At 32.8% G+C, this 23,766-nt stretch overlaps 2 protein-coding genes across 3 annotated transcripts in view; both read right to left on the bottom strand.

Moving 5' to 3' along the window:
* LOC130656411 (TALPID3 protein-like) overlaps positions 1-23,766 on the bottom strand; it is a 37,391-nt gene that overhangs the window by 11,196 nt on the left and 2,429 nt on the right. The window contains exons 6-19 of one of the 2 annotated variants that reach the window (XM_057459257.1): positions 20,176-20,359; positions 18,996-19,181; positions 18,470-18,782; positions 18,211-18,328; positions 5,285-5,381; positions 5,144-5,191; positions 4,571-4,696; positions 4,305-4,365; positions 3,714-3,870; positions 2,998-3,067; positions 2,728-2,910; positions 1,470-1,869; positions 683-828; positions 116-205 (exon numbers count right to left, since the gene is read on the bottom strand). In XM_057459257.1, the coding sequence (XP_057315240.1) occupies positions 116-205; positions 683-828; positions 1,470-1,869; positions 2,728-2,910; positions 2,998-3,067; positions 3,714-3,870; positions 4,305-4,365; positions 4,571-4,696; positions 5,144-5,191; positions 5,285-5,381; positions 18,211-18,328; positions 18,470-18,782; positions 18,996-19,181; positions 20,176-20,359 (2,179 nt within the window). The remainder of the gene's footprint in view (positions 1-115; positions 206-682; positions 829-1,469; positions 1,870-2,727; positions 2,911-2,997; positions 3,068-3,713; positions 3,871-4,304; positions 4,366-4,570; positions 4,697-5,143; positions 5,192-5,284; positions 5,382-18,210; positions 18,329-18,469; positions 18,783-18,995; positions 19,182-20,175; positions 20,360-23,766) is intronic. The other variant, XM_057459258.1, reaches the window with a different exon arrangement.
* Positions 12,826-16,106, bottom strand: LOC130656413 (interferon regulatory factor 2-binding protein-like A). Its single transcript, XM_057459260.1, has one exon. It carries the CDS (start codon positions 15,874-15,876, stop codon positions 13,954-13,956), a length of 1,923 nt encoding a protein of 640 aa, XP_057315243.1. The 5' UTR covers positions 15,877-16,106; the 3' UTR covers positions 12,826-13,953.

Here is a 23,766-nt window from a genome sequence, read left to right as displayed (position 1 = left end):
GCTCTCTGCTTGGCAATATGTTAGTGATGAACAAAGTAGTTCTCTTCAATATGATTTAAGATTTTAAGTTATATAGATTGTACCACTTCAATAGATAAAGAAAAACATTGAGTACCTTTTTCCATTTCTCTTTTTCAGAGATGGATGATTCTGTTGTTGAAAATGATGATGGCTCAGTTGTATCAATGTCAACATTAGGTAGTGACTAGAAAAACAAACAATTTTGTCGAAATTCATTACAACATCTATTTCAAGGCACAACTTTAGACTTTTTCTAATCTAATACAACGACAGTGATAAAATTAAAAATGCTCACAAAAAAAACACACAAGCCTTTTCTACAATTGTAAAAAAAGTTCTACTGACAGAAAAGCAATGTGACATTACAAGGCCAAATAAATTCCTATGGAATTCCTGTTAGTCTTGAAATAAATAAATCCATCCATTTTATATCAAGATAGGTAAAAACAACATTTTAATTAATTAACGATTTTAGCACAGTTCTTTTTTCAGTTTTTATGGTTTTGGAGCACATAAAAGAACAAACAGACAGCGCTGAAAACGAGTAATAATACATCCAGCTATTACAGCTAAAAGTAACCAGTTTTTTTCAGTTTTCTCAAGCCCCTGAGTCCACCATGATCGTGGTGGACTCAGCATTTCAACAATTTAATAGCAGTACCTGCACATTCAACTTCATCTTATTCTTTAAGCGTTCTCGAACCCTCGATCTGATACGATCTTTAATAGTTAAGTCGTTCATATCTTCAGAACGCATGTTAATCACTGCAACATTAGGTCCTGTCTTTGTCAATGTTTTCTCTTTAACTAAAAAAGTTAAAAAAATAACCCTGAATCAAAATGGATTCTTTCATAAATAACACAAGATTTTAAATATCCTTCTTGGAAGCATAGAATACAAATCAATATGGGATGAAGAATTAAAATTCATTCGTATATATTATAAAAGAAAGCAAAATGTATGTAAACTGATGACCTTGTAGTAACGTGCTGTTTATATTCTACTTGTTTCAACAAAGCCATAAAAATTGGTAGAAAAATAAATTCTTTACAGCCAAAAGTTTATTAGAGATAACCCTTAATATTATTAAAAATAGGGTTGAATATCGCAGGTTGTACCCATAAGCACTCCTCCACCCCTTTCTGCATTAAATATACACACATATCGAAATTTTCAAGGTTGTCAACTCTTTGGGCCATATTCTTTAACAACTCTTTTAGATAGTGCTGGAAGGTGTACATATTACAGAGTGCAACAAGTAAATTTTTAAGGCTAAATACTTGCACTATGGGCCTGTGGAAGAGTTAAATTTTGCACCTTTTGGAGTGATACTGGCCAATACACGATAATTTTCAAAAAAAGGATTAACAAGTATAGACCTTAACTTGTAATGGAATCTGTAACTAAAGATAAACAAATGTACAATATACAGCTAATCTGTTAATACCTGGTTTTTGCTTCCTCTGTGTATTCTCAGGGTTCACATACAAAGGTAACCTTCCCGAGGGATCATACGAAGGTTCAGCTAAAGGTGTAGCAGTAGGGTACAGCTCACCAGTCATGTGAATGTTATTGTTGTTAAAACCTGTTTGTGGGTAAAAATAAAAATGTCTTCCATCTTTGCTGTGATTAACATGTGTGTGGTTCTTTGGATGGGGCTGGTGGTGATCTGTTGAAGAAAATTGTGGTACGTATTTGTTTTGAAGTTTCTTTTTGTCAGGCAAGCAAAACTGCTTGTTGTCTGTTTTTAGTGTATGACGGTGAGCCTGATGAGGCTGGCGACCATAAATGTGTTGCATAATCAGATCATCATATGCGGTGGAGGATGTAGGAGGAGGTGGTTTTAACTAATAATACGAAATAAAAAGTGTCAAATTTTAATTTTAATGTGACAAATTTTTGAAAATAATTTTTTGGTATCAGTCACTTTTTTTATTTTAAGAAAAAAAGGTCGATGAATGAACACATTTTTTAACCTGCATGCAAAAGTAGTCATTTTATGCTAAGTGTTTTTATTGCATCTTGACAAGTTCGTTGTTAAGGATTACTGTAAGGTCTTATTTACTAAAATTTAAATGCAAAAAATGTTTACACATTTTGAGCGTTCTTCTAAAAACACAAATTCTGCAAAATTTCTGTAATACATTAAAATTAGAAAGTTAAGACTACAAGATAAGATTATTTGTCATAAAACTCAAACAATGATTCTTATAAAAAAAGGTTAAAAATAGGCCTGTGTAAAGTATTATATAGGTATTTATTTTTTTTGCACTAGAGATTGATTTGGTGTCGTGAAAAAGGACAGAAATTTTTTTTATTGTAATGCACTAAAAATAATACTCAATAAACTCATCTAGGGCGTAATCAAGTGCTCTCAGTAGCCGTTAAACATCTATTTCCTAATTGAAGTTTATCCCACATTTCCCAATTTATTAGAGGAGTTAACTATATTTATTACAAAATATGGGACTTTAGCCCATTTTAAGCAAGTTGTGAAGGAATAAGATTTCAATAATACATAAGACCACCTTGATGAAGTTCCCATTTGGGATTTAGCAGCCCTTATTTTACATTTCTGGATTACATCCTATTATCTTAACCCCTTGAGTTGGCAATCTCATGCATCCGAAGCAGATGGTAAAACAGAAAGATAATAAAGTAATTCCCTGCAAACGCTTAAATTTTCACATTCAAAATAAACTTACTGTTTCCTTTAACTTCTTTTGCTTGGCTGCTTTTAACTTGGAGTAAGATTTTGTTGGCTTTGTTGCAACTTTTTCTGGAGGTTTCCCTACTTCTCTTTTGTATCTTTGCATCAAAGGTATTCTTGTCGTTTTCTTTGAATTCTGAACCTCAGAATTTTCTTTCAAAGGTTTCTTTAGAGAAAGCTGAAGTAAAAAATATCTCTGTATATATAATCCTAACACACGCTACATTTCAGGGGAAATAAATTTTGAGCAACAAATGCAGAATACCTGGACATTGTTCTGAATTTCTTGTATTTTTTCACTAACTTCTTTTCTTATTCTCAACACATTTTCATCTCTATAAAAAATGGTTTAAAAATTCCATGCAAAAAAGTACCTTTTAAAAGCACAGAACTATTTTTTACCAATTTAGTGACTTAAATATGTTTGTCACTTTTATATAAAAAAAATTGCCAGTAAAAAGAAACTTAATTGAGTGATCTTTTTCTTTACAACTAGGTGCAAAAAAGAAATCTGTTTGGAAAGTTTAGTTGTAAGAAAAAAACTTATAAGTTTCGTTGCAGGTAATATACATGTCCACACGTTAAGATAAAAGGTATAAGTTTTTTTCAAAAATTCTCTTTTCACAAAAAATACCAAAGAAAAACATGTAAATATTCCGTTGCGGGTATTGTTATAGCAGCAGCAGGGTAAATGCTTAAAGAAAAAAGTGGTTGTGATTATAAATTGAAAAAATATGCTCAAATCTTTAGTTTAAACAATAGCTCATTAATCATTCTGTAAATTTCAATAGCAAAAACTTAGCAAAAGTTGAACATGTCCAACTTCTAAAAAAACTTATAAAACCAAAAAAAGTTGTACATCTTTGCTGTTTACACGGTAATTTTTCATTTAAACGGTTCGTTTAAACTTACCGTGTATTTTAGCCTTAACAATGCAAACAAAACATAGATAGTAAAACATGTGGTGTTACTTAACTTTACCTGTCATTAACTGAATTTTCAAGATAACCAAACAAGTCGAGCTCTTTGTGTTTGCGTGCAACATCAAACAAGTTCTTCTCCAACCTTTCTCTTGCTTCCTGTGCTTCACGTAAAATTCTCATAGCATGTTCTTTGGTAGTGTCTAATTTTAAAATGTCTGTTATTGGTGGAAAAATTAAATGACTAATCAAAGCAAGTTCTTTTGCACGTTAAAATCCTGAAAAAGTTTATAGAATACTAAGCATAAAAAATCTCAGGAAATAGACACAAATTGACCCATATCAGGGCAACATTTTTTTGCAATTTAGGGCAAAATGTGTATTTCTTGGTTGCAGTAATAATTGACATACGATACAATAGTGAATTACTTGTTGCAAAAAAAAAAGAAAAAAGAAAGCTGATCAAAAGAGCCTAAAATTATTTGACAATTATCATTTTGGACACAAATTGACTCCCATCAGTACTTTGTAGTGTAGTAAGCTGGGTAGCAAAAATAAAAAAATATGGCTATGCCAAGCTTATAAATTTGTTGAATTGTTTTTATTTCTTGATTTATACCTCCCTCCCAAAGAATAAAGTTATCTAAATTACCTTTTTTTGTATCAGTCTTTGCAATGCCATGATGTTCTGTTATTATCTTTTGAGGGCGATTCTAAAACAATGAATGAGATTAACTACCAATGATCCTTTTTTTTCTGTTGAGTTAGGTTTAAAACTTACACTAATTAATTTTAACATTAGAAGTTGTTAGGTTGCAAATCACTTCAATGACAAATAATTTACTGCCTCCTTTTCATAATCTTAATTTAGTGCAATTGTTTATAACAAATTTATACAAAAGATTACATATTCCATACTAAATATTTATCAATTGGACATTCTTCTGACAGGGAATGGTCCACCAACACATCTAACTTTTCTTGCGTTTTTGTTTTTCTGTCTTCTAATGGAGGTTTTAAATTCGATTCACATAATACAGTTAGCTATAAGATAAAAATCAATATTTATATACAGTCCTGTACATATATGTCATGCAATTTTTTTAAAAGGGAATACATAAAGCTTAATTGATTGGTCTACTGCAGTTATTAAAATTACTGAACTCACTTAAGCGCATCCCTTATAAAAGTACATTTTATTCTTTTAGACTGCAGTCCAAAATAAAACAAGCACGATTCCTTAATTTTGCGACACTCCTACTTCAGTACACCCTTTTTGTAAAAGTCAGAAAGTGATGCCAGTAGTAATCTGGATATTTTTAGTAAATAAAAATATTTTTATAAAAAATTAATTATTAACACCAATTACTATTTACTTTATTTAGTAATTTAGGTAACAAACAGAAAATTTATACTGGTTAATTTCCACAAAGTATTACTGTGCTTATTGTTTTACTGGAGGTGGGTAAAACGAAAGAGTATTTTTCCTACCATTTCTTTGTTTACTTCTCTTAAACTGTCTTTAAGCTCTGTTGTTTCCTATTAGAAAAACAAAGGAAATATATAAGTATTCTCTGTACTGAAACGTTAAAGCAAATATATATAATAAACTATTGAAATGGAGACTCGTACATTCATGATATTCTGAACTTCCATTTGCAAATCATCCAAATTACCAGCGATTTTCTTATTCTCCAAATTACCCCCAATCTTCGTATTATCATAATCTCTAAAAAAATTAGAAGATGAATTTATTTCCCTTACCTGCAAAAAAAAATAATGAAAAACTTAAGATGACAAGACTAAATTTCACTCTATTTTTAGAAAAAATGTATAATTTCCTAAAAATATAGGCTTCCTGACTAGGCCGTTAAGTTGCATGCTTCACATTTTACTTTTAATTTTAATTCGTTCAGTGGTGAAATAATCTTGTGCTGATGGTGCAATGTTTTAAAATGTCTGGAATGATTTTCGTTTGTTCTAATCCCCTTCCGTTTTTTCTGTAATAGTAATTATTTGGACTGTTTGTTCTGAAACCATACTGCTGGTTTGTTGTTGGTTCTCTTGTCGTTTTGTAAGGACTGGTGGTTACGTATTATAGTTCTTACAATAAAAAACTATAGCCAACAAAATTTTATCTTTACTAGTCGTTAGCCCGTGGAAAATCCACGGGTTCGCCCGTCCTTTTTATACCAGATTGTGTGCTTCTCGCTACTGGGAAGCTAAGCTACCATTTTGCGTGACAGACAGACAGACAGACGTATACGGGTATTATAATATAGATACCACTAAGGAAAATTACTGAACAAGGCTCTAACAAATCAGATGTCTTTAATTTTTAGATTATGTTCATAAGTTAAAAAAATGTTTCTGTCTATTTTAAAAATTTTAGTAGTAAAAAAAGATTTACAACAAAATTATAAGCAGATTTATGCATCAGAAGTTGAAACAACAAAAGTGTTAACATTCCAAAAAAATTGCTACCATTTTGTTTCTTTAAGGTAATACTACTTTGTATTTGGGGGTAGTCTATCTAAAATTATGGAGAAGGGCTCAACATAGACTCAACATTCTCAACACATAAATGAAAAAAAAAACAGAAAAAATAATTTTTTGAGGAAACTTTGTTGGCAGCAGTAATTCTTTTAGAGTTATACAAAAAGCTGCAGTATACAATTTTTTGGTTAATAATTGCTGGAAATATAGTCTTAAGGCCAGGATAAACTTGTATAATATCATTAAATATATACTATAATACAGTTATAATATTTCTACGATATACTTATAATTTGTTTAAATATCGTTATAATTTCATTTGATTTCATAACATCGTTGCCACAACAACGCTAGCAGATAATAGATCTATTGTCACACAAGCAAAAGGCATTCAAAACCAGATCACCAACAATATTATTAAAATCAAACTCGTTTGATTTTATTCAAATATTATAGCCATGCAGCAAATTATGAGGTTATGACGCACATGCCAGGTGTTGAAATTATACATATTATACCTATATTATAAGAAATTATAAGAATTAAATTATATAAATTATATTGATATATTGATATTATAAGTTACATTTCAGTGATATTGCAAGTGTATTAGGCCCTTTATAAAAAATATAAAAAACGTAAATTTAATATGCGTGGGCCATTCAATAAGTTCAGTAATTTTAGAAGATATTAAGAAAATTCTGATTTTTGTGTCACAAAAAACAACACACACACACAAAAACCATTCTGTATTTTAGAAGATTTAGCAAAATCTTAGGAGAAATGAAAAATCACCATTAGTATAAAAGGGTTGTTTAGTTATTATGCAAAAATAATTATTATCAACTTTGTTGCAAAGGAAATAAAATGCTTCATGTGTTGTTACAAGGCTATGTTGATTTTTTTAAAAAATTATTTTTCAAAATGCCATAAAAGTAAAAAAAAATACTATTTCGAGTCAAGATTTTGGAAGGGTCTAATTACCTGGGTTATTTAAGAGAGTGGACATCTTGTTTTATTGAGAACTAATGATTTTAAAATCATCTTTAAAACAAACACAAAAAAATGTTAATGAAGAAGTACAAGACTATATGCTCCATGCGAAACATAATTAAATAAAAACCTAAGGAACTACTCAAAGCATTGAAAATTCCTCAAAAATTATTTTCTTAATTTTTTAAATTGCCAAACATTTGCAATTGTTACACGTTAAAGAAGACATAGCTGTAAATTCAAAATGAAGGTGTGGCTTTGTCATAAATTTCATAACTTATGTTTTCTGCTGGATTGATTAAATTAAATATTAATTGAAAAAAAGTTTTATATCTTAATGATCACACGTGAACATTAAACAACATTGCGAACAACAAAAAACATAAAGAAATTTTTCAGACAAACATGAAAACCTTATTTACAGTTACTTTGGGGGTAGTTAAGGCCTGTTGCCTAGGAGCATAATTTTTCTCAAATGTGAAATCAACTGAAATTTGTATATAATCATCTGTTCTTAGATTATCTATACAAGGTAAACTTCAATGGACCTAGCAACATCAGAATAAACAAAAATCCAATCCTCAGAAATCCGTATTTTTGAATGGTTATGACTTATTTTGCTCACCAATCCATGATTATTGGGCCAAAAAAAATAAATTTTCAAAAAACTGACTTTGTCATATTTGAGGATCAATTGTTCTCTATTTTTGTGCAAATAAACATAATAAACGAATGATCGAATCCTGACAAATGTCATATTATAGAACAGTTCATGTTCATTTTGCACATAAATCCGTCATCTTGATCTGATTAGAATTTTTCTCAGAAAACTGATTTCGTCACATTCCAGGGTCTATTGTTCCATGTTATTGTGCAAAACATCAGAAAAAGCTGATGATTTAATCCTAAGGAAAATCTATTTGTTGGACCGTATTGGCTCATTTTGTGCACAAATCTGCCATTTTTGAGTCGAAAAGATTTTTCCTAAAAGAACTGACTTCGTCACATTCGACGGTCTATTGTGCCCTGTAATAGGGCAAAAAATCAGAAAAAAGTATTAATCCAATGCTGAAAAATGTCGTGAAAACCGTATTTTTGGCTCATTTTGCAAATAAATCTGCCATTTTTGAACCAATAAACTCAAAAAAATCTATTTTTGGGCCAAATTTGGTTTTTCTTTGTCCAAAATAGCACCCTTATGAGCAGATCCAAAGAAAAACTGTGACGTATGGACGTACTTCTAACTCATAGGTCATTTCGCTATCGCGTGTGACCAAGTAAACCTATTAACTACTTCCATGGAATCTTGTGTATTAGCTGTTTAATTTTTTAGGGTGAACTGGAGTATTATGTTTTATAAGTGATTTCCGACCTTCCTGAGAAGATGCGTTTAAAAAGTTATTCTATGAAAACATATTCTTTGCTTTATAAACAATTACAGGTTTCATTGAAAAATTATCCTTTTAAATGTTTTTATCATGAACAAAATGTCGGTAAAATTTTAGCCTGACCATTATCATTATTTAGTTCTTATTTTTTAGCCTCATTCTTCTCTAAAAATTCTTTAAAAAATAATTATATTTTAATAATAAAATAACACATTAAACGCAACACATATTACCGCGAATGGTAGGAGCTGAAACTGCTACAAAAAATATTTAAACACCCCCCCCCCCCCCCACTACTCCCGTCGTCCCCGTCCCCGCCCCCGCCCCCGCCCGCGCATTACATGCTTGCTCCAATAAAGTAATCAGCTTTGAAATCATTCATTCGGGACACGATTCTACTTGTTGTAACAAAATGATTGACATAAATTCTTTTCTCAACTTTCTTGTCTATCACAACTAGATCACAAGTATGCTTGCAAACAATAACAATTAATATTTCGTCTTTGTTAAAGTTACAAAACATTCACTTGCAAACTAAAAAATAGCACACATATTTATTCGGGCTATTTTGGGTTGTTATTTACAAAAAGGAAAAAAACCATATGACCACCCTATCATAATAAAAGAATGGAATCAGGAAAACCATCATTACCGTGTTATAAACATGCAATATACATCCGCATGTCTGACTGCACGTACTTAAAAAAAATTTGTTTCGTCGTTGTGACCACTTTAGGTTTGCGCTGTTTCCATTGTATATCTTATTCATAAAAATTTCCCGCACATTTGAATTTCGCACACAGCCGCTGAGCGAACAATTAAATACGCGAAAATAGTATGTGCGCAAAAAAAAAAAGAAAACGGATAAGAAGATGTATTAAAAGTAGCGTAATATCTTTTCCAAAAAAATTTTTTCATCTATATTATAATACTTTTCTTTTGTCTGTGAGCAAAAATGAGAACTGAGGGTAGTGGATGGATTTCCCCATGGGCTAACGACTGGTCGAATAAAATAACAGCGACAATCCGTGTTAGTTTTAAGCGCCAATCAGTCATAGAAAATGATTCCTTTACATAAAATAAAATTTGTTTTAAAACTTATGAAATGCGTGTACGTATTTCTCTTCAGCCTATTGTATTAGTCGTTAGTTCGCCCGTAATTAATTTACCGCATTTGTTATTTCGCGTAAGCGTAGCACGACTTTTTATTTATTTATTTTCGCGAACAAACATGTGCGTGTTTTGGATTTCCAACCATCGCACATATTCTGCGCATCACTATTTCGTGCATCCTTAGCATGAAGTAACACCCATTACAAAAAATTTGATAACGTCACTGAGAACACAAATGACATCACATCTCGATATTTAACTGTTTTACTACTACCGCGATCTTTTTCAGTTTTTCTCGAGCTAACAACGCTACTACCTAATTATTATCCGACTTTTAAAATGAATCAGAGTGGAAAAATATGAAGAATCAAAAATGACGCAATTTCCGTAATTAGATTTCTTCTTTGTGTTTTAGTTTATTCCTAGTACCCATAGCATCTATGAAAGTCAAGAAATTTTAGCGTCAATGCGTTATGCGCACAAAAATGCTATACCGTGTTTGACAGGCTGCGGGCACTTTGCATTTTTATTGAAAAATTGACGAATGTTACAGATTTCCCGACAGAAAAAAACGACGATTTTTTTCACAACACGAAATGTCTATTTGTTATTGTGTATTTATTTCTTTTCTTTTTTTTTAATGTTTACGCAAGGGTATGACAATTGAAAGTTGATCCAGTGTTAATATTTACATGAGTAAACAAACAGATCATCATCATCAGCGTTCCACATTTTATTCTCATCTCCAGTCTTTACCATTTTATTTTCATCTCCAGTCTTCCACATTTTATTCTAATGCAAGTCTCTCACACTTTATTCTTATCTCCAGTCTTTCACATTTTATTATACTCCCCAGTTTCTCACATTTAATTCTCATCCCCAGTCTTTCACATTATATTCTCAAGGGACAAAACAAGATTTAAGCGAATAAATTTCTATTTTATTTCGCGGTTAAAAAAAATCCTAACATTTTTTGCGGGTTTAATTTTCACAAGCGACGGAAAGCAGTGGATATCTTGAGAATTAACTTTTTTGGACGATTAAAAACGGTGATTTATATTTTATTTAAAAGACGGGCATTTTGACAGCCTAATGAAGTGCGATAATATTCAATATTAAATAGACGCCAAACCGCAAAATTTCTCTTAAATAAAGCAACTAATAGAAAGGAGGGAAAAAAATGAAAATCACGAATGAAATTTCAAAGCGTTTTACAACGTTTTTGATATTTCAATTTGCATAAAACTTTCGTGGACGGCTGATTTTTAGAGATATTTCGCTAAAATAAACTTTTCAGAATGTTTAAAAAAAAATTGTAAGAAAAAAAAACTTCAAGTTTGCGGGAAAATTTTTTTTTGAATGCAACTTCAAAAAAATTCGCGGAATAAACTTTTGCGGGAAGGGTTAACAATTGTGAAAGTTATTTTATTAAAGATAAAACTAAATCGTTTCTTCTTGAAAACTTTTAGCAAACTTTCCCACTTTTGAGGGTTTTTTAAAAACTGTTTAAAAACTACACTTTCTCACTCAAAAGTTTTGAAAGCCACTCAATTAAAAATGAAGGTAACGTTATGCGCCTCTGGACGATTGTTCAAAGTTATTTGGAATTTAAAACACACTTGCTTTGCTTGTTTACTAAAAAAGCAATTAATCATAGCTCAAAACAACTCTTTGGTAATATCATACTACGTGACATCTCATCACCAATCAATGTTGTGAACTGTCATACGTTCTTGACCTTCGAGATGACAACCTTAAAATTATAATCACAGGAAGTGCTAATAATAATTCCACAGCTGTGAAATAATTTTAATTTCATTTCCATGCTCCCTAGTAATATAACTTCATGCTAGGCTAAAGTCTGGTTATCGTATACACGTAGCGCCTTATTTGAGAAACATTGAAAGAATATTATTTTTGGCCTGTTTCCATATTTTTAGGATGATGTAATACTCGGTTCAACTTTAATCTCGCATGACCACACAACAACATCATGACGCGTCCTCTCTATTTCGCTACGATAAAATTAGCATATTATTGTTAACGAGAATTGCAGTAGTTTCTAGAATTTTTAAACATCAAAATTTGTAAAGTAAAATTTGTTTGAAACATTTCAATAAAAATGACGTCAAGAATTTTTGCACACATTGTTAACGTTACGAACAGGTACAATGTCGCAAACTATCGCTGACGTCACAAAACAAGAGAAATAAATATTGTTGCTATGGTAACAATAGTCACAGGTTATTGGTTTTCTTGCTAGTTGAAAAACGGACTCTTGGGAAATGATTTGTGTAAAACTTACTAAAATCACTGTCAACACAAGGACGAAATATAATTCGCACAGCAAAGAAAAAAAGTATAAAGGGACAACCCAAATTGCTTTTTTTACCAAAACTCAACATGCGTATTTTTGTACATACTGGCGCCCTTTGTAACATATTAACACAGCTATAGGTATGAGGACGGAGATTGAAAAAAACAAAATAACAGCTGAAAATTCTGTCGTCACAGATAATATACATAGCATGATATAAACACAAACAAAAGCGATGTAATTTAAATTTCTATCTCCATAAAAGGAATCATTGATGGTATAGCTGGTATTACGTAATCAGTTTTCTTTAATTGCGAATAATGGAAAAAATAATTTCACTAAAACATTAACATTTTTCTCACACGTGAAGACATTAAAAATCACGTTAAAAACTGTGGTAACGTAAACGTCTGGCTAAATTATTTTTTAACGACACTTTTAAAACGACTTTTAAAACGTCGAAGTAAAAATAGTTTCAAAAATCAGAAGATAAAAAAAGTAGCAATCCATTTTTTAAATTAACGTAAGGGAAGTGTAAATTTTATTACTGCTAACATCAGCACACATTAAAAAACCCATAAAAGAACGGTATTTACACCAATATAATGTCTCTATAATTACATTCCCGTGTTACCATAGCAACGCTATAATAATAGACTTATCCAATGAAACCAACTTTATTTTGTGACAATCTAGTTTCTTAATAAATAAGCAAATCAAGTATCTCGCCTTGTTTTTACTGAGTATTTTTTTATCGCATTTCATAAACTCATTTTAACACTTCGATGTCAACGAGTTACGTCATTGATGAAATAGCACGAAACAATTTTGTTTGTTTTATACAATGAAGTAAGAGCGAAAATGTGTCTAACTAAAAACAGTATTGAATCGTACTGCGTTTTTCTATAAAAGAATATTAAAAATAAAATGCCATACTTAAAATAACGTGACTGTTGAAAACGTAAAATGGACACGGAAAAATTTTTTCTCAGTATTGCAGATCATTCAAAAAGTCCTGCAATTGCTTCGTTTCAGATACTTTTTATTTAAATTATATTAAAACCCAGCAATTTTTCAATATTTACAACTGACTTTTTTAAATCTTAGCAACCCGCCGGCCATGGCGTTAACGCTTTTATAAGAAACCTTTTTATAAGAAACTTAGTGCTGAACACTATAAAGTTTTGTGATGTTAAAGAAGCGTATGGGACTTATCATCAAAATCCAGCAGAATTACGTTTGAAAGTTTTTATCCAGGACTGAATGCTATTCTTAATATTCAAACCCGTTATATTTTTAAGCTTTATTGGGGAGGAAACTTTTACAAAAACGAGCAGCATGGCTTGCACTTTTATAAAGAATTCTTCTGCTAAAAATTAATAAGGACCGATTTCTGAAATTTTAAGAATATTTAAGGAAAAATTATTTATGTACCGTTTGAAACTTAGATTGCGTAGATTAAAGAAAAAGTTCAGTTGTCTGTTTTCCTATTGTGAGGCCTTGTTTAATTAAACATGAAAGTTTCTCTCTTAAAGAAAGGGTACTTGTTTAAACTTAGCCCAATTTCTACGATAATAAATATTTTAAGAGGAAGAAGTTTTTATCCTTAAGATTTATAAAATAATAACTTTATATAAAAAGAAGTGATGATGCCTCTCCTACATATTGTAGTTTTTTACAAGTCATAAACGGAAACTTCATGGTTAGCTATAAAATTGGCTAAAAATTCCATATATATATAACTGCTCCCCTTTTTCACATTTGCCTCAAACTGAAAACTGACACTATAGACATGCAACGACTGAAAAGCATTTTTATTTTCAAAGACAAGTAACACATTGTATGAGAGAATTATGCTTTCTAATCACACACATACACACTCACATTTCATATATACAATACAGATTACTAAAAATAAAACAGGAAAATGTTATAATCAAATTGTGCTTAATACCAATCACATTTAAAAAAAGGCAAACAAAACACACTAAGTACTACTTTCCATCTTCTTCCTTAACACCCTCATCTTTCACTTGTTTCGGACGACCTTTTGTTGCCAATATAGTTTGTATTTCACTCTGCATAAAAGCCCAAGGAAGATTACTACCAATAAGTGGACATCGCTTTCCACTCGGACAAAATACATCGTTACCAAATCCTTGTTTCTTTATACTGTCTTTTGAGCAAGGAAAACAAAATTTATGTGAAGTTACAGAGGGACACTGTACGAAATGTGTATCTTCCAACCAGTCGTCACAAATACTACATTTTAATTGGCTTGATCCCTTTGGACCAACCTTTTTAGTATGGCTTTCAGAGTTATTGTCTTTCCTTTCATTATTTATATCTTCTGTCTTAACATTTACAGAATTTTCGTCCTTGTTTTCATTATTTGAGTCTTTATCTATTGAAGGAGGAGTCTTTGATTTTATATCTGAAAGTTGTGTTTTTCTTGATTCCTTCATAGCATTTGGATTAGTTTCTGCACTAGCAGCACTGATTAGTGCTGCCATTGATGAGGGTACGCCCCATGGTGCTTTTGGTGATGGTTGATGTGGTGTAGGCGGCTGGCTACCTGGTGTCATGGGAGCATGGGGAAGTGGAGCAGGATGACGCTGATGATCTAACATTGCTGAAGATCTAACCGAATGCATAGCAGCTTCAGGTGGTCCTGTCAAATGAGCCATTGACAACCGCAGGGCATCTACCTGAGACTGCATCCATAAATGACGTTGTATTTGTTCATCTTCTCTTTCTTTGTAAGTTCTTCTTGGAGCACGGGATGGAACTCCTGGAGGTTCTATATCTTCTGCCTTCCTTTTAGTGCGATATTTATTTTGTTGGCACACAGGAGGGGGTCCTATCATTGGATGAAAGGCCGGGTGGTCTGTTACTCTTTGTGGTAAAAAGGTACGGCTAATAGGTTCCTTAAATATACGAATATTCTCTGGAAGTAAGTCACCTAGAAGACGCCACTCATTTGGATTTCCTTGAACTTCATATTCCAGGTATTTAAAACCAGACGACAAGCCCCTTCCTAGTTCTTTCATGGAGTCTTGATACATTTGCTTAGCAACCGAAGATGCACTTTGGCAAAAATTTTCTGATCCCCGTGGATATTCAATGTGAATTTTAAGTTCAAAATCACTAGGTGAAGTTGCACCTGTGCGAGGGGCTGCTTCAAATAAAAACACTCTGCCAACATGGTTATGATCCTTTTTAAACCTTACATCAAATGGAACACAAGAATTTAATACTTCTAACGTTTCTCTGACAATATCAGGGTATTCTGAATATTCTGGAGGCCTTCGAATAATTGGCATACGAGGTGGCAGTGGTTCTTTTCCTGCCGCTACACTAGCCATGTAACGCCTGTGTTCTTCAGCATGAGCAGCCTCCTCAGAACTTCGTTGATTTACAACCACTGATTGTGACCCAGGCTCACTGGGTACAACAAATGAACTTTTTGAAGGAAAGTTATCAGGCGGTATATCAGCATGTGAATTCTGCTCAGACTTTACAGCATGCATGAAACGCATGTGATCACTGTGATGAGGAACAATATTGTGATACTGTCCAAAAGGATACAAAGTACCAGCCATGCTAGTCACAGCATCCATGGATCCATTTGAATGCCCCCCAGGACTAGGACTTGATCCAATTGATGTTCCAGTAGAATTTAAATTCGGATTTTTTAGCGAACGAACTTGATGATCCCACCCTTTTCTCAGTGATCTAACATAATCTATAACGGCCTCTATTCTGTCAGGACCTTCATAATTACAACAACCTCTACATATAGGCTCACTAAAGTCATTTAAGATAGCCCAAGGTGCCCGTGGGCAATCACAAAGGTAACATTGTTGCCGTTGTAATCTGCTTGAATTCATATTTTGAGTCCAAGAGGAATACGCCATAAACTACAATTTACAAACACCATCCGAATTAACAAAATTGTAAAATCTTGCTATTAATGTCTTGTAAATATATTTTCGTTAACAACAAAACCTGAATCTGCTATTATATTGTTACTAAATTCCAGATCTTGTACCTTCTGACGCAAATCACCGACATAAAGAATTTGTCTGCATCTCATTCAGCTGCAAAACCCGAACCGATCAACACGCTGACGTCAAAGTCTTTTGATTGTATTAAATATTCCATATGCCATATTTGGTAACGCGCAATCGACATAATTTTTTTAACATTGAAAAGTCATATAAACGAAAATAAACAAAGCCCACAAGATAAGGGAAATTAAACGACAGCCCACGCAGTTAACTCGAGAAGTCGTAAAATTTTGGATTGTAAAAAAGAAAGAAAGACGGTTTTAACTTTTTAATTCTGCGTAGACAAAAAAGTGTAATTTACTAATACTTTTTTTTTTTTTTTTGGGGGGGGAAACAAATTTTGAAAAGACCTCTTTTTGTCGGAAAGAACGGATTTTGGAATTTTTACCAGAGGAGTCTGGTAACTAGTGCGCAATTAACAACAAAACGCTAGTGACAAGCGGAAAGAATTACCTGACATTTTATAAAGGCATCTTAAAATAAGCCATGACGGTATGTAGTTCAAACAAAAGTTAACTACGCCTAATTACCATGCAACGTGTACAAAGGGCCTTTTAATAGAAATCTAGCGAATTAGCTCGCCATAACAAAACACAATTAAATATATTTTATGACACGCATTAGTGCTGACAATAATTGCTCTAAATCGTCCCATCTTACGCAGAGGCGTTTCAAAACATTTGAAACATTGCTCATTAATTACGCATTGACTCAGGGGACATTTCCTTAATAAGAGTTGTGATGTCAAACCTTTTGCATTTTGAATTAGCATTTAAAAAACAAAAAAATCCCAGTGAATCAAGATTTTTGCGATTATGTTAATGTATGTATGAGTCTGAATGCACAGGAAAACATACTTTTCCAATAAAAGAGGGCGGGACTCCCACACTCCGTATAGCACAACGCAGGTGTGACATTTTTAGTGAAACATTTTGATTGGCTATGACAGAGAGGGCAATCTAGGCTATCAGCAACAAACTGCAAATCAGCCAGCTGCAAAACGCAAACAAATGACAAAGAAATTGACTAAATGAACAAAGCTTTTCCATTTTCAAAGAATTATTGAGGTTACGTGAAGGTGTTTATCCTATCTTCAGTAGACAATCTACGTGACCTGTCTAAAAAAGTTTCAAAAGTTCATTCGTGTTACATATATATTTTTGTTCAAATTCCATGTAGACAGTAATGATTAAAACAAAAGCAAGATGAGATAAGATGGCATGATAAATTTTACATACGAAAAATATTACGTAGGCGTGTATAAAACGCCTTAATAAAAAACAAATACGGTTTGTTGATCAAACACAAAACATTCCTGACGGCACACTGAAAAGAAAATTGCGCAATTTCGTTGCCAGGCTCTTATGACATTTATTATCATAACCATTAAAAAGTTCTCCAAGGAAAAAGTTAATTACGAAACCATAAATAACCTTGCAGATGGAGACCTTGACATAACATTATATTTTGATGTTTCACATCGAAACAACAACACAAAAATAAGCTGTCTTTCTTCTTACATTCATTGATGAATTATTTAGAAGATCAGAACAGGACGAATGATTCTTAAAATAAACGGCACCGTTTATTAGTGAGATGTAATTAATGCGTAATTTCCTACATTTTGACTCGTCATCACCAAACACATATTCATTCAAAACTGTTGAATACAAAATTTAAAGTAACCAGGGCAACGTCAAGAAAAATTAAACTGCGCTTCAACGTTTTTATGACCCGGCTTTAAAATGCGATATAAATGCATTCCAACATATCATGTTTAATTTCGGTAATTTCTTGTTAAATTTAGTTTCCAAACCCCCATTAATTGAGTTTAGTTTATGTGACTAATTCTGAAAACGAAGTTTTTCTGTGCATTATTATCACTATGACAACGTAATAACTTTAAACGTTACTAAAAACAGGGCGATTTATTTACGTCAAACAAACGAAAGAAGGGATTAACTGTTGTGTAGCATTCCAATGTAATAAGCATTCACAGTATGACTTCTTTCGAACAAGTATGGCAGGGTTAAATCTTGTGGAAAAATAGTAGGAGCCCTTTGTTGATCGCGTACTAGAAAAATCACATTTTTCACTGGTTGCCCAAAAGCCGGGAAAAAAGAAGAAAATTATTGAATGTTTTATAACCCTTAGTAGCTTGAGTTGGCAAGGCTAACTTACCTTCCGCCAATAACCGGTGTTGGATAACTGGGAGGGGGCGGCGCGTCGACGTTTTCAGCAACGTCAATCATGGGTGGTGTTGAAACATCTTTCATTATCTCTTGCAACAGGGCAACTCCTAGGAGAAATAATATTTTTAGAATAATATATAATACTTTCAACTTTTACTTTAGGGAAACACATCCTGCACAACAGGGTGCAACTTTTTTATAAGAGCAAAATGAGCTTACTGTTGCATCCCTTACATTGAGAAACCTACCTTTTCTACTTAACCGTGGATCTGTATGTTCTTTTCCACTTTCACTAAGACGATGAGAAAATGGTTTAGGAGCTTTCCTCCTGGGAACAGGCGTTTGCAGTAAAACTGCTTGCGGGATTGAAGACGAAACGTCAGTCACTGGTTTCATGTGCCGTAATATTTTCTTAGCAGGCTTGTTGTACTTCTGTGTTACTTCTTTGTCTGCGTTTTTAAGCACCCGTGGTGGAGAGCGTAGCCTATTGTCTCGTAAAGCCGGCTGGTGAGTTATCTTGTCGTCGTTGCAACTCCTAATTTCACTTTTGGTCGTAGAATACTAAAACATATAAAGGTTTCTTGTTCCTAATAAAACAAAACACAAATATGTAGCAGCTGCCGGACTTAAATAAATAAATAAATAATTTTCCAGTCGCATTACTCATGTACGAGCAAATTTGCAATCTCCTCCGATGATGTGTCGTTCATAGGTCTAATAACAAGGTGTAAAGAGAAGGAGAGGCTTATCTGGATGTAATTTGTCAAATTTTACCTGAGATGTACTTGATTTTTTCAAATCGTTGATTTCTTTTGCCATGTGTTCAAGTCTGTAAAGTACTTCATTTTCTTTCGACGCAGCAACTTTTGACTGTTTAGACAGGACATCTTTCTCAGTTGTGTGTGCAGCTTGAAGAGTGGATACCAAACTTGTGATTTGAGTTTCTAACGCATTTTGGATCTAAAATAAACACATTGGCTATCGTTATTATTCGATTCTTTTGAGCACCGAATAAACAAGGGTTGGGGCGAGGGGTGGTGGAGAATGTATTAAACATTTATAATTAGGGTAGGGTAGGGGTTGGGGAGAAAGATAATTCCTACTAAGGATTCATTTACGAGTTAAATAGATGTTTTTTTATATTAATTAAACCATATGCATAAAAACACAGAAAGTTCTTCTTTCATTATCACTTCTACGTTAATATAAAATGTTATTTTACCATCTTGTTTTTTCGGCGCTTCTACACATTTTTTACAACTATTAGGTTGACTTTGAGTTAAGTCGCAAAAGCTAAAAACAGTCCGTTTCGCAGTTCCTTTAAAGGGGCTACGGAACGGCTGTTGGTTTTCGACTTTAGTGACTTACACGAAAGTCGAGCCAATGGCAGCGAAAAACAAAAATGGCTATTTTCCGGCATGTATGTAATTTACAGACTCGAACATATAGATATATCTAGAATTTTTATCTTCTCCAGCCTTAGCCATGTTTTCATCCAGAATGAGTCGTAACATACTTTTCGAAAAAAATATTGAACAAAGCGAGCAAAGTGTGCTGGTCTGTTCATTGCGCAAAACGCGTTTGCCGGATTCTTAATATGTGCGCGGGATATACCCGTAACCCCTTCAAGGCAAAAATCCCGTATAACCGTAGCAATAACTCAGAAATACCATTTGAATTTTTGTAAAGAAAACAAACTCGTTAGCGTATAGAAATTCGTTAGGAAGATATTTGAAGCTTTCTATTTTCTCTGTTTTACAAGAAAAAAAAACTGCTGTGGGCTTGTAAAATTTTTTGTCCGATTTTGTAGGAGTTCATTTTGAATTCCTGGATAAAAACTTAATAAGCGCTGATGTTGGTTTCTTAAATATGTTTGATATAGTTGTGAAGCATTAACGGTTTCTTAATGATTAAAATTTCTAGCAAGTAAGACAGAGAAATGAACGTTACATACCTGGATAAATGGCCCAATCGCTGCTTGTGTAGCCAAACCAACTGCTTCAGATGCTGCTGTCAAAGTAGTACATACAGCTGCTTCTGAAACATCTTCTGCTTTTGTAGGCACAGCAAAAACATTTTGAGATTGTGAAGGCTTCACAATCTTTGGATAAAAAACCTGTGCACTTGGTGATTTTTTTCTGTAAAGAAGAATAAAAATGACAGCGTTACAATTAAAAGCCACGAATTGACTCATCAAAAGAAATATTATTTCTTTGTGGGACTTAGGGTCAGGGACGATGCATAAACCACAAGTAGGGTTTTGAAATATAAACCTCAGAAGACCTTGAAAAGTCTTGTAAACTTAATGAAATTCTTGCTGATTTAGCATTTAAGTCAATGCAATTATGGAGTACTTCTAGTTGGTATATTACATTAAAGGGAGGACGAACAACAAACTATTTCGTGACTTCCACAAAATGAATAATAAGCGAGAAAAAATTAAACATTTTTTAAATCCTAAAATTTGCTAAAATAATTACTAAGAAAACATTAAAAAACTGCAGTGGTAACTCTCAAGGGACCGAAAAAAAAATTCAAAAAATCGAGGATTTGCAAACAAAGCCTTCTTAACTATCTCATTGTTCGTATCTTCATTGTTCGTATCGCTTAATACCCTGCATTATTATGGTAACATAACATGTAAAATTTTAGGTATACCTATTAAAGAACTAAAAACCACACACAGCTTTTATCACAAGATTTAATATCCGTATTATTATCGTAATCACCACCATAAATTTGCGAAAATATAGATTTCTTTGATTTTTATATTTGCCTAGCTTATAATTTAAAAATTCGTGTATTTTCGGGACCTAAAAGTTTGTTCGAAGATTTGGGGAATTCGAAAAAAGTTTGAAAAATGCGGGGTTAAAGCATAGGGTTTCTTCATGCAGGTTGAAAAACCACAAGAAAAGTTTGAAAAATCAAGAAATTTAAAAAAATTAAAACGGTTAAGTAAGATCTCCGCTACTCTTCATTCCATTTTGAATAATATTGTGCAATTTAACCAGGCCACTTAAAAGGTCAAGGTACAAAAAATTATACCTACTTCATTGCAGCTATATAGAAAACCTATTGAGATGTAGTGCTTACTTTAAGTATAATTACTTTTTTATGATTTACTATTTTTTTTTAATGGCACTTTCCAAAGATTATCTTCCAATATTTTTTTGGGCGGCTAATTAAGCTACGGTCTGCAAAATTTAATAGATAACAGCAAAATTGAAGGTTTGTTTTGATGCCGAAGCAAAGACAACACGAGGGACATACTATACAGCCTTAAGAAGGTAAGGTACCTCCAAAAGATTTTAAAGTCATTGTTATTGCTTCGACTGGCTTTATATATGCAATAATTTGGTATGCTTCTGTGCAGAATTTAAAAGAAAATAGCTATTTAGTATTTGTTACCGGAAAACTTAATTTAAAAGCAAGATAAGTGCTAATATGGAATAAATTTTTGTCGTTATATTTGGGCGTCCAAATGGATATTCAAGATGATTAAAGATGTTTTGTTGTCCTCATTGCTCATAAACTATTTCCCTGCTACAGGTTTGACTTTGGTGTAAATCAAAATCAACGACTCTTCTGTGCCCCTTTACCCGAGTGTCTACACCTTTTAGATTCACCTGTATATAAGGTGAGTTTCGCTGACGGTAAAGCTTGGTTGGTGACGCGTCAAGAAAAGGGTTTAAGGTAACCATGTAAGTAACGGGAAGTTTTACCGTCCTTGTGGATTCCATCCTAACAGCTGGCTCTTCCACCCCTCGACTGTAAATATGTTACATTACCGCTAGAGACACGTATAGCATTCCTCAAACTTACTTAACTGCCAAACACGCCAATTGTCGGTCAGTAGATGGCACCAAATAGGCTGACAACAGTACATTTAGAGTGGGCCGGAGTACTCGCAAAGAACTGAAAGTTCTGTTCAGTTAAATAGTCACGTAGACCATCTCAACTATTTTTTTGCGACTGTTGTAAAAATGTTTGAACCAGCATTGGATATATCTTGCAAGTCTAACAGTTATACTTCTACACATAAAATTTTGCAAAGACAGCTCTATGAAAAACTCGAAATCTTGTTCTAGAAAATCCAAAGGCATTTTCAACTATTTTTCGAGCCTGTGAAACACAATATTTTGCAATAAATTTGCAATTACTTCCACGGAAACTTTTCCATCACTGAGTGTGCCATTGCTGTTTTCATCGTTATATTTTACGCCTGAAATCGAGCCTCATCAGTACTTCAAAATCCATTATCGGATCTATACTAAACAATTTTTTTCTATACTGATCCACAAATCAACATGTCAAAATAATTACGCGATCACGTTTTATTTCTCAGGCCGTATTAATTTTCGTTAACTTTTGATCAGACAAGTCATGTGCAACTTTTGCATATGCGAAGTAAAACCAGGAAGAGTTCCATAATGTGAAGTGAATTTCAATAATCATTTCTCATCACAGAGACTTAAAGGATTTTGGCTACAGCTCTAAATTATTCCACGCAAAATTTTTCGAATCTCATTATTCGCAAAAATTAATTCACGCGAATTTTTCGAACTTCATCATTCAAAGGTTATCCAGAGTTCCAGATACACAACGAAAAAAGCTGGTAAAGACCTGGGTCAATTGCCACCTCTAGAGACCAACGTACATCACTGCAACTTTCATTATTCATTTAAATGACTCTTTTTTACCCACGCTATTAATCTACGAAGTAAAAACCAATCAAAGTATCCCAAACGTCCACTTTCGAAGAAGTTTTTCCCTAAGTGCAAATCGAAAACATTATAGCAATGAAGGGGAGACAAAGAAGATAATAATTGACATTATATTACCCCTAATTTACATTAATTTACACTTGTCTGACGAGTCTCTGCCTTGTTAATTATGGATGTATTTCAAGGGCAGATGACAATGAGAGAATGGCTTGGTACCAATTGTTTATAGGCATCGCTAAGCTCCTTCAGTTCTCCGTAAAGTAAAGTGCCTGGTAGTGTTAATTATGCTTCATTTAAGACACAGGCTTTTAAACATTGGATTGTGGAATTTGTTATTAGTAAATTCCTGTTCCTGAAAAATTACAGAAACTACCTAGATTTTTATATTTCGATTTAATTTCAAAACAGAGACATCTATAATCATTTATAGCGTTAATTCCCTAGCATTCGCACCAAATTTTCGCGTATTCGTCAAAACTTAGTAATATAATTCCTGCATCAGTTTGGAGCACAAATAAATACTGGGTGTACACATATCTTTGCCAATTTGGTCTGAAATAGTATTTTTTAGGCGACAATAATTCATTATATTTTAGACATGCTTTTCTGTTTACCGAGCCAAATTTGTGAAAATAAAGCATTTTCTAATTTTTGGACTAATTTAGGCCTAAAACGGTATTAAAGTGGCACAAATCAACATTTTGGCGTTATTTTAGGTATATTGCACAAATTTTTGTCTTAAACGGAAACGAGAACTGCATTCTCTGTTTAATTATCATTAAAAGTGAGGCAAAAATTATCTAACCCATACCGCATGAGCA

The sequence above is a fragment of the Hydractinia symbiolongicarpus genome, chromosome 9 (assembly GCF_029227915.1).
Source record: "Hydractinia symbiolongicarpus strain clone_291-10 chromosome 9, HSymV2.1, whole genome shotgun sequence".
NCBI classification, from domain to species: domain Eukaryota; kingdom Metazoa; phylum Cnidaria; class Hydrozoa; order Anthoathecata; family Hydractiniidae; genus Hydractinia; species Hydractinia symbiolongicarpus.
Note: the sequence above shows the minus strand (reverse complement) of the source record. Positions and strands in the feature narration are given on the sequence as shown.

Bases quoted from the DNA above. Each gene is read 5' to 3' on its own strand.
- LOC130656413 (XM_057459260.1), bottom strand. From the start codon at position 15,876: ATGGCGTATTCCTCTTGGACTCAAAATATGAATTCAAGCAGATTACAA.